Source organism: Numenius arquata, chromosome 3 (assembly GCF_964106895.1).
Source record: "Numenius arquata chromosome 3, bNumArq3.hap1.1, whole genome shotgun sequence".
NCBI lineage: Eukaryota > Metazoa > Chordata > Aves > Charadriiformes > Scolopacidae > Numenius > Numenius arquata.
In genome coordinates, this window is record NC_133578.1 from 1,475,092 (window position 1) to 1,486,276 (window position 11,185).

An 11,185-nucleotide genomic window follows, 5' to 3' on the forward strand; every position below is an offset into this window, starting at 1 on the left:
TCATTTTATCAGATCCTCTGAGGCGGCCGTCAAGTCAGAAGCCAAGCGGCACCTCTAGAGCTGGGGGAAAGAGCTGTTTTCGGAGGCAAACGTTAGAGCTGGAGTCCAATTTTAAACTCAAGAAAGAGTTCCCAGGAGATGCCCTGACGGGGAAATGCTGCCCTGGCCTGTGGCAGCACAGGGATAAATGCCATCAGCGCAGGAAAGGGCTCGCGTCACCACCCGGCTTCAGGTTGGCTTTTGGACCTCTTGCCTTTGGCAAGAAACCAAATGCCAGGACTGCCTCACTGTCTAAATTCATCCATTTTCATAGCGTTCTAGCATTGAATTATCGTCTTCGGAGTTTCAAAATCCAATTTGATTATAATTCATATTTAATGATACAAAATGATGATTTATTTTTTTTTACGCAATAATTGATAGGAGGGCAACAGGTAACCACTGCAGAGGCAGCTTTATAGGCTGAAAGGTAGAAAGTTCTTCACCCTGCAGCAAACATCTATTTCACTCCTGGAAGAGACACCCATCGTAAGAACAGGGCTGTAGAAGAGAGCTGCTCTCCGGAGGCTGCTGTCCTGTCGGCACAGGTCTCACTCATCATTGAATTAAATACCGCTCCTGGTAGGATTAACAGAATGTTGTGATTGCGTTTCCAAACATAAAACACAAGGGACCACAGCCAAGGTCTAAGAGAGAATCACAGAATGGTTGGGGCTGGCAGGGACCTCTGGAGATCATCTGGTCCAACCCCCTGCCAGAGCAGGGTCACCCAGAGCAGTTGCACAGGAACGTGTCCAGGCGGGTTTTGAATGTCTCCAGAGAAGGAGAGTCCACAACTTTCAACACTCACAGCTCAAACTTCAGCTCATTTGCAAATCAACCAGAATTTATTTCTTTTTCCTCCAACCTACTTCCCGCAGGCTCCAAGTTCACCATCCACGGGACTCTCCCCAACTCCATGGATGTCAGTCCAACCCCTCTGAGACCCACCAGTACCACCATCACCACGCTCTCTCCACCCACACGCCATCAAAATTACTTGGGAAAGCCTTTTCAAATGTATGACCTACTCACTCACTTTCCCAGACAAAAAAACAAACCCAAAACAAAACTAAAAACCCAACAAACAAGCATCGTTTTTACACCTAACCCAAAATAGCACCCTGGCTTCCAAACAACTGGGAGTTATTTCTGTTCTTGCCGTGCCAGCAGACATTTAAGGCTTGCATTGCACTTCTGACATCGCGTACACCCTGCAGCGAGGGCAGGTAATGGTCTCACACCCAGGAGGAAGAGCGCACAGAGTGGCTTCGTCCACAGAACATCCAGCAGAGCAAGCTGAAAATTATTGTGTAATACTTCTAATAACCCCCTTCAAATTATTGCTTCTGTTCTGGAGTGACCGTGGGCTGTTACATGCAAAACATATAAATTAAGATAGCTTAGATGGAAGATTTCAGCAAGATATTATGTCCGCAAAGAGAAGGTGTTACATATCCCATATGAATCACAGAATGACATGGGGTTGGCAGGGACCTCTGGAGATCATCCAGTCCAACCCCCTGCCAGAGCAGGTCCACCCACACCAGTTCCCGCAGGAACGTGTCCAGGTGGGTTTGGAATGTCTCCAGAGAAGGAGACTCCACCACCTCTCTGGGCAGCCTCTTCCAGGGCTCTGCCACCCTCACAGGAAAGAAGTTCCTCTTCAGGTTTAGATGGAACTTCTGATGTTCCAGTTTGTGCCCATTTCCTCTTGTCCTGTCCCTGGGCACCACTGGAAAAAGCCTGGCCCCATCCCCCTGACACCCACCCTTGAAGTATTTATAGGCGTTGATCAGATCCCCCCTCAGCCTTCTCTTTTCCAGACTAAACAGACCCAAGTCCCTCAGCCTTTCCTCATCAGAGAGATGCTCCAGGCCCCTAAAATATGAAACATTTTCCACTTTTTTTAATAGGAAAACAGAAATTGCCCACGTCTGCACTCACAGATCAGTGTACGTTCCCACAGCAAGGCCTCCGCCTCACCAAGCGTGGTTTGGCTTTAAGGTGAACTTTAAGGTGGGAACTGCAATAAAGAACCTGCTGGAAGAGCACCAGGACAGAGAGATGGGTCCCGCCTTCCCATGAGTTGCCTCCACCCCTCCTTTCTTTATAAAAAAGCAAAAGCTACCTGCTGGAAACCATCAGCGAGAAGCGTTGCAGTTTATAATACACACACCACCCCCCCCCAGGGTTTATTATAAGGCAGTGCCACAAAAAAGGCCTTTTCCTCCTCGCCACCACCGGCAGCACCTCCACCTCCGTATTTACGTGCTCTCACCACTGCCGACACCAGTTCTCCTCCAACCCAGCTGCCCTCCAGCTCCATAACTCCCCTCCTTTCTCATTTATTCACATTTTTAAAGATTTTTTTTTTTTTTTAAACTTTGAAACCCTTTCATCCTTCCACGTGTTATCGAGATAGAGCACATTTTGCTCTATTTTACCCAATATTCATCTCATCTTATAAAACTAGGTCACAAAATTTGCAGGCTTACGAGTTAGGCTTTACAGAGCAAGAAAATACCACCTTTTTTTTTTTTTTTTTCCTGTTCTGTGTATAATGCCTAAGTCTGAAATATTTACAGAAAACAAACTCGGGAGTATACAAACACATCGCTTTGTTTTAAAATTCCAGTGAGCTATTTACAAAATCCCGTTTCTTCCCTCATTTGTGTTTTAAAACAGTTCTGCTAGTAAAAAAAAATATAAAATAAAATAAAACAAAAAACAACCTGGAGTCCTGTGGTCTGCACGTCAGCCCTGAAATCCTTACAGAACCAGCTATGTTAATAGCGGCGGGGTTCTTGAAATATCAGGGAGTTTTTCTTGAAATATCAGGGATTTTTGATTGAACACCACGGATAATTCACCTCTGCTGCCCCCAGCCCCCCAGGGCACTACAACACTGCAGCCTTGGAGCTTGCCCCCCGCGCTAGAACAGTAGCCCGGCACAGAAACGCTGCCACATAGAGACGGAAAAATTATTAAAGATCTTCTGAACGTCCCCTGGGAAGCATCAGCCCCCAGGGCCGGGCCGGGGCTGCAGCATCGCTGCCGGGCGACGATGGATCCCCACATCCCTGCATCCCGAGCCACCGTGGCAACCGCGACCCAGGTTTCCCGGCCGCGCCGGGAGGACTGGAGCACGTCGCCTTGGTAACAGACACGTTGCCAAACATGCCTCCAGCATTTTCCCTGCCAAACATCCCTCCAACATGTTCAACGCGTAGGAAAAAATACGACTTGGGCCGCCTCGAAGCGTTTGCACAATTTGACCGCGTCGTTGGGAGAAAGGGCAACCTGAAGTGCCCGGTTCTCGGCCCGTGGATGGGGAGACCGGCGGGGCCTCGTCTCTTTCACGGAGCTCTCCCTACTCACCCGTGGTCTCCACGATGCCCTCCAGGATGACAACAATCTCGAACTGCTCCGTTTGCATGCTGCGCTGGGACAGGTCGTAGAAGGGGCTCTTGGCATCTATCACATGGCAGATGGTGAGCGGGGACACCAGGAAAAGCTGGTCAGCCCCCGTGCTGAAACCCACGTCCAGCTCCAGCTGATCCAGCGGCAGGAACTCACCCTCCGGGGTCTGGCGGGACTGGACAGGTAGCGAGGGGAGAGACAGAGAGAGAGATCACCGCTGGAGCAGCCATCCCTGAGGCATCCCGACAGCATCCTGCATCCCTTGCACCATCCCTCACACAAGGCAAACCCCGGTCCAGCCACACGGTCATGAAATTGGTGGAAACCCAGTGTTGGCCGTGCAGAACAGGGATGGATTATTTCTAACACACAACTTACTGCAGTTGCAGCTCACGGCCACCAACACAAATCATGGAATGGGTTGGAAAGGACCTTAAAGCCCACCCAGTGCCACCCCCTGCCCTGGGCAGGGACACCTCCCACCAGACCAGGTTGCTCCAAGCCCCCTCCAACCTGGCCTTGAACCCCTCCAGGGATGGGGCAGCCACAGCTTCTCGGGGCAACCTGGGCCAGGCTCTCACCACCCTCACAGGAATCTCCCCTCAAGATACCCAAAACCTCACAAAATCCACACTGTGACCCAGTGACCGCAGGCGACCACCTCCAGGGTCCATCCCACAAGGGACTGTCCATCAAGGCCTTGCAGAAAGTGGCAGCAGATGATCAATTACCAGCTTTTCCCATAAAAGAAAGTTCCCCGGCACCAACTAATGATCCCCAAATCAGCCACACACACACTTCTCCAGGGACACTTTGAGATCCTTGCCCTTTGGACAACAGGAGCCTGGAGAAGGGGATGCTGTTCCGGCTTTAGCTGCCCTCTAAGATGCTACAAACCGCAATTTAACAGCTACAGACCTCCATAAAAACCACATCTGGAGCTGAAACCTCAAATTCAGCGTTCTGGCTCGTGCGCTTCACATCCCTGTTATCAGCAAACCCCTGCCCCAACGCTCCCTCCCTGGCTTTTATTCCCACCTTTTATTTCTTCTCCCCGTGTTGTGAATAGGCAGGAACAGAACACTATAGCCCTTCCCAGCCATCATTTTTATTATAGAATTTTCCATTTCTATTGGAGAACTTGCCATTAGTTGCTGCTCGGGGTTTTAAAGGGAAGTTTTGACAACTGTTGTATTCCTCGTGCACAGCTAAACCCCCAGCGTTAAATCTCTGCTTGAGAAGCATTTCCATCATTCCCGGCATTCCGAACCGATGCGGAACTCCCCTCAAGGAGCAACACTGCTGACCTGAAATAGGGGTGTTTTTTAATTTATTTTTTTTTTAATAGGAGCCCAATTACACTTGCAGGAAGAAGCGTGATCTTTCCCCTAACTTTTTTTCTAATTCTGTTTCCATTCTCCTCGTGTACGTAATTTGGGGCGGAGTGGGGGGGGAGGCAAAGGGACCAGCACAACCATCACCCCCTGACTATCCGTGCTCCCACCAGTGACACCAACAGCTCCCAGAGAAACCCAGTCCCGTCCCTCCAGTAAAACGCACTGGGAGCTGGGAGGATGCTGGGTGCATCCCCTGGGGCGGGGGAGGGAGGGAAGGGGTGCAGCTACGGCCGAGCTCCCCCCAAAAAGGGGGTCGGGAGGCTGACAGCAAAAGGCAGCCGACAGAGCAAAACTGGATTATGCGCCTCGCTCGGGATTTGGTTTCTATTTTTAATGTTTTCCCCCGAATGGCGGCTGGATCTGAAGGAGATCTAAGCCCAAAAAACAAACGATCCCGCCTTTTCGCTGCCCCGAAGTTTCAGTTTAAGAAATGGGCTTAAAATTCCTGGTGTGTGAAAATTCAGATTTATCACACCTGGCTCTGCTACCCCCACCCCGGCACACGGCAGGCAGTTTCAGAGAGAGACGTCAGAGCCAAGAAACATCTAGAGCACATCTGCATAAAGAGCCTGCCGGCGGGGTTTTGTTTGTTCTTTCTTGAGAGAGGAGTCTACTTTTCAATAAAAAGACAAAAAAAAAAAACCACCAGCAAAGCAGCAAGTAACAGCCGTAAGCAGGGCAAGGAGCAGCTCTGGGGAGGGAACTGCCTCCACCAGGCATCCCGCGCCCCTACAATATTGTCATAGCCACGGGAGAGGCCAAGGCTGGCCCATTTCGGGGTGACGTTGTCACTCTGGGGACACCCAGACCCCCCCGGGCTGGCTTGGATGTGGCTTTGGGACAGAGGGAAAAGGTGGCCCCGGGTCAGAGGCGATGAAATGCAATTAGGAGTTGCGTGCAGCAGGCTTAATTATGACGGCTAACGGTTTGGGGAAGAGGTTTTTAAAGGGCTGGTTGTAAAGTCGTTGCTAGTTCTGCCCCCGGCTCCTCTGTCGAGGTCTCCAGCTGCCACCGCTACTGTCCAGATAACGTCCATCCACTCCTCCGTGGATGCTCTCTGAATATATGGGGATATAGATGGGGATACCTACCCCAAAACCTTAGACCCAACCAACCAACCAGCCAAAAGCCCCCTCCCAACGGGGATGGGATGACAAAGCAGGGTGAACTATGATTTTGAAAAATAAATAAATAAATAAATAGAAATTCTTACAGAAGGGACATCTTGATGATGAAAAAGGAGAGTTAAAGACAACGTGGTATTTGAGGGACACGGGAAAATCCAGAGAAACCAGGAGGAACATCAGAAAGGTGAGACGGGGTGAGCCGTGGTACCGGGAGGACCCTCCTCCTCCTCCTCCCACCGCTCGCCCCAGGGCTCCTGGGATTCCCAGGAAATCCCAGCACCTCCCTCACAAAACCAAAAAAAAAACCCAACTTATTTTACAGCTGCAGTAAAATCAGGTGTTACATTATTCAGCTGCGAAGTCGTAAACACGAAGTGTGATTGCATCTGCTGGGAGGGAATGGGGATAAAGATGGAGAGGTAAAGTGTTACAGACAGCCCGAATATTATTTTACAACTACCCCTGCGCCACGGGCAGCGTTCAGCCCAAGGCGGGGGGGGGCACGGACACGCTCCAGCTGCTGGCTGTTTGCTATTCCAGCCAAGGCATTTGGGGGAAGAAACGACCTTGAGCGACTCCTTTGACTCAGTACAACACGGGCAGGAAAAGTACAGGGCTTCCAAGTTTCACCCGAGTTCTTCACAGTCTTGGAGATTCATTAAAAAGAAACAATAATAATATTACAGTGAATGGGTCTTTGCACTGACTTGCCACTTTCAGGGTTTTATATCTGTGGTTTTTCTCCAGTATAGTCTAAGCTCACCAGGGGAAAAAAAAGTAAAAAAAAAAAAAAAAAAGTAAAAAAAGCCACACTGGGATTTCCAATTTTACATAGATTTTGCAAGCAGAATTATCTTTTACCAAAAAAAAGAAGCGTTTCAGCAGAAAATCTGCGAGCAGCCCTGCAATTAACTCTGCCCTCCTGGTTTTGCAACGACCCTGCACGAAGGGTTATGTGTAACCCAAAGCAGAGACACCCAGGCAGCCGTAACCCCCTGCCACACAGTCGCCCTCCTGCGAGCTGGAAAGACCCTCCGTGTGTGGCAGCCCCCCCCCCGAAAAGAGATTCCTCTCCCTGCTCCAATCTTTCCCCCTCCCCCCCCACCTTTTTTTCCCCTTTTTTCCTGTTTTTCCCCTTTTTCCTTTTTTCCCCCTTTTTTAATATTTTTTCCCTTTTCGTTTTTTCCCTTTTATCTTTTTCCCTCCTTTTTCCTTTTTTACCCCCCTTTTCTCCATTTTTTCCTTTTATCTTCCCTCCTTTTTTCTTCCCCCCCATTTTCCCCATTTTTTTCCCTTTTATCTTCCCCTCCTTTTTTCCTTTCCCCCCCCATTTTCTCCATTTTTTCCTTTTATCTTCCCTCCTTTTTTTCTTTCCCCCCATTTTCTCCATTTGTTCCTTTTATCTTCCCTCCTTTTTTCCTTCCCCCCCTTTTCTCCATTTTTTTCCTTTTATCTTTCCCCCCTTTTTCCTTCTTTTCCCCCCATTTTCTCCACTTTTTTCCTTTTATCTTCCCCCCTTTTTCCTTCTTTTCCCCCCATTTTCTCCACTTTTTTCCTTTTATCTTCCCCCCTTTTTCCTTCTTTTCCCCCCATTTTCTCCACTTTTTTCCTTTTATCTTCCCCTTTTTTCCTTTTTCCCCCCCCATTTTCTCGATTTTTTTCCTTTTATCTTCCCCTCCTTTTTTCCTTCTCCCCCCTTTTTCTCTTTTTTTTTTTTCCTTTTATCTTTTCCCCCCTTTTTTCCTTTTTTTCCCTTTTTTAATCTTTTTTTTTTTTTGGCCAGGAGGCCTGGCCTCCCCCTTTGCTCCCCCCCCAGCAGCAAAAGTCTGTACTGTGCAGAGACCCTTGGTAGGGGATGCACAGAGCCAGCTCTAACTGTAGCCATTGAAAAAAACCACATTTTAGCCCTTTTTTCCTCTTCCCCCTCTCCCTCCACGTTTACAGCTGCCCGTGTCCAGAGCTCCCAGGTGCTGGGAAGCTTTGGGCTGGGAAAAGGCAGGCAAGGGACACTGCGGGATGCCCGGGGCACCGTGGAAAAGTGGCCTTTTCCCTTTCCTGCCCCAACTGAAGCCCCAGGATGCAGGGACAGCTCGCCCCGGTTGAGCTGCTGCTACGGCAGGGTTCCCCGGTCTCCTCTGGCTTTCTTACTGGTTTTCACACACCTGCAAATCCTTTACCCCACTGACTCCAGCACTGCCAGCACGAAACCAGAAGAAGCAACAGCCACGAAGCCACTCTTCCACAGATTTAAAGTTCAGGAAACTTCGTGGAGCCACACTAAGTTTTATGCTCCAACTTTTAAAATTCCCCTTGTGGCACCTCTGGAGACAAAAAGGGGCTAATATCAAAAATCTGTAAGGGAAATCACTCATTTTGGTCCTTTAAAGCTACTAAAGATGTATGTTAAATGAGAGGTCCGACCTCTCCCGAGTCAGGATGGCCTCGTCACAGGAGGCAGTTGGAGGGGTCACCGTGATGCCCCCTGAAGACCGGCTGATTGCTTACCCAGCTAATTGCACATCATCCAATTTACCCCTCTAAACTTCTGACAGGAGGAAACAATTGGGGCTGGCTCGTACCAGGGAAGAGCGTAACTGAGATTCCAGTGGATTATTCCAAAAGAAGAGAAGAGGAATAGACGCCTCCAGGTCAGAGCTGCAGCAAGAGCATCTTCACCCACCTCAGTCCCCGGGCACGGCAGTGAGGAGACAAATGAAATTATGAAGATTCTTTAAATTCCTCTTCCCCCCCCCCATCTTGTTCAGTGTGGGCACTACCCCTCCTTTTACCACAGACTCCCCCGTGTTTTAGGGTCCTGCAGCCCTCACCGAACGCCGCAACAATCCTGCCTGCAAAACCCCACCGGGAAACACGGATTTGGGCCAAACCACGACAACTTCAGGAGCCTCTGAGCCAAACACATCTTGCACCTCGCCGGACCCAGGCACAGCAGGTGGGGGATGAGCATCCCTCCATGGGGGGCAGCCAGAAGAGTGGGGAAGAAAGCAGGGTATCCCTCCAAGGGGTCCCCTCCCAGCAAAGGGACCCTGCCTGCCCCTGCAGAGCATCACCCCGAGGGCAGGGCATCCACCCCGAGGGCTGGGTACCACATCCCCTGCACAGCAGCCACCCCGAGGGCTGGGTACCACATCCCCTGCACAGCCACGGAAAGATGCGGGGTGCTCTGCATGCGTCAAACGGCAGCCGAGCCGGCCCCTTCCACCCACTCCACATTTATTTTGTCTCCCCTATGAATATGCGGCCGTTGTAGCAAGCCTCAAAAAAAAAAAAAAAAACCCACTGGGTTTTCCCTGGACACACAAGGCCATTAGCACGATTTTTAAACGTCTAACCCTAGCATGCTGCTTTCTGTGAAGTTCACGCACCATGTAAATAAAGTTCTGCCTGACTGGGCTCACCGTTGCCCCAAAGCACAGAAATATGCCAGAGAGGCAAACAGCTTCCTTTTAAAAATGCACACCAAGGAATTCAAGCTATAAGTATTTGCTTGTCAGAGAAATGTAGCATTTCAGAGAAATATATAAATATGCATGTAAACCCAGTGCCGAATATAACCATTATCCTGCAAGGCTGCCAGTAAATCAGAAGGCTGAGAATAAATCTGGTGCCTGACGGCTGAGCCCGAAGAGCATCGCAGGGACACAGAGACAGCCCCTGGGCAGGAGCAAGGGATGGCAGGGGCCAGCACACAGGTGGGGATGTGGAGGGGGACAGCAGGATGTCCCCAGGGGACCGGCGGTGGCAGCAGGGCAAGCGTGGCAGGCATGACACTTACTTTGAGCAGCTTGCAGCGGATCTGCGCGGAGACCATGTGGCTATTACGGAGGTTGCCCACCCTGAACATGAGGGTGAGCTTGCCGTCCCGCATGGAGATGGCGGCGTGCTCGCTGAACATCAGGGTCTCGGCCCTCTTCTTGGGCTGAGACATCTTGATGAACATGCAGCCGATGAGGAAGGCATCCACGATGGAGCCCAGGATGGACTGGAAGAGGAAGAGGATGATGCCCTCGGGGCATTTGTCCGTGATGTAGCGGTACCCGTAGCCGATGGTGGCCTCGGTCTCTATGAAGAAGAGGAAGGCGGAGGGGAAGTTGTAGACGTTGGCCACGCAGGGGGTGTAGCTGTCGTCGTGCGCCTTGTTCAGGTCCCCCCGCATGTAGGCGATCACCCACCACATGGAGGCCATGAACAGCCAGGCCACGGTGTAGGTGAGGATGAAGATGAAGAGGTTCCAGCGCCACTTGAGGTCCACCAGGGTGGTGAAGAGGTCCGAGAGGTACCGGCTGGTCTCGCCCCCCAGGTTCCCGTGCTGCACGTTGCACCGCCCGTTCTTATCCACGAACCGCTGCCGCTTCCCCCGCGGGGCGGCCCGGGGCGGGGGCAGCCCCCCTCCGCTGGCCGAGGTGCTCACCACCTGGTACTCGTCCCCCAGCTTCCTCCGCAGCGCCGACATGCTCCGCTCCGCGCTGCTCCGCGCCTCTCCGCGCCCCTCCGCGCAGCGCCGCCGCCGCCGCCGCCGCCGCCGCAGCCGCCGCCGACGAGCCCGGCCCGGCCCCTCCCGGCCCCGGCCCGCCCGGCTCTGCGCGGCCGCGGAGGTTGGGGTCTGCGCGGCCGCGGAGGCTCCGCTCTGCGCGGCGCGGCCGCCACCCACGCGGAGCCGGCGGCAGCGGCGCGGCCCCGGGTAGGGCACGGCCACGCCCCCCCCCGCCACGCCCCCTCCTGGCCACGCCCCTTCATCCCGCTCTCCGCATCCTCATTGCGCCCCGCATCATCATCATCCTCCTCCTCCTCCTCCTCCTCGCCCACGGTCTCCATCCGTGCCGCCGCCGCCGCCTCCTCTCGCCGCCGCGGAGCCCCGGGGAACCTGCCGGGGGGGGGGGGATGTAGGGGCCGAGGGGAGGCGGGGCACCCCGGCTCCTTCATGTTCCCTTTTATTTTTATTTGATGTCACTGGAGAAGGTGAACACAGGCGGGCAGGGCTCCTCCAGCCCTCAGTCCCTTCACTTCGCTCAGCGACGGGAGGAAAAATGCTAAAAGTGACAAAAAGGGCAAAGAGTCATAGAATCATGGAATGGTTTGGGTGGGAAGGGACCTCAAAGCCCACCCAGTGCCACCCCCTGCCCTGGGCAGGGACACCTCCCACCAGCCCAGGTTGCTCCAAGCCCCCTCCAACCTGGC

At 52.3% G+C, this 11,185-nt stretch overlaps 1 protein-coding gene across 1 annotated transcript in view; it reads right to left on the bottom strand.

Moving 5' to 3' along the window:
* Positions 1–10,460, bottom strand: part of KCNJ3 (potassium inwardly rectifying channel subfamily J member 3) — a 52,925-nt gene extending 42,465 nt beyond the window's left edge. The window contains exons 1-2 of the mRNA XM_074144862.1: positions 9,783–10,460; positions 3,421–3,637 (exon numbers count right to left, since the gene is read on the bottom strand). Of these exons, the coding sequence (XP_074000963.1) occupies positions 3,421–3,637; positions 9,783–10,460 (895 nt within the window). The remainder of the gene's footprint in view (positions 1–3,420; positions 3,638–9,782) is intronic.
* Between the last annotated feature and the right edge of the window lie 725 nt (positions 10,461–11,185).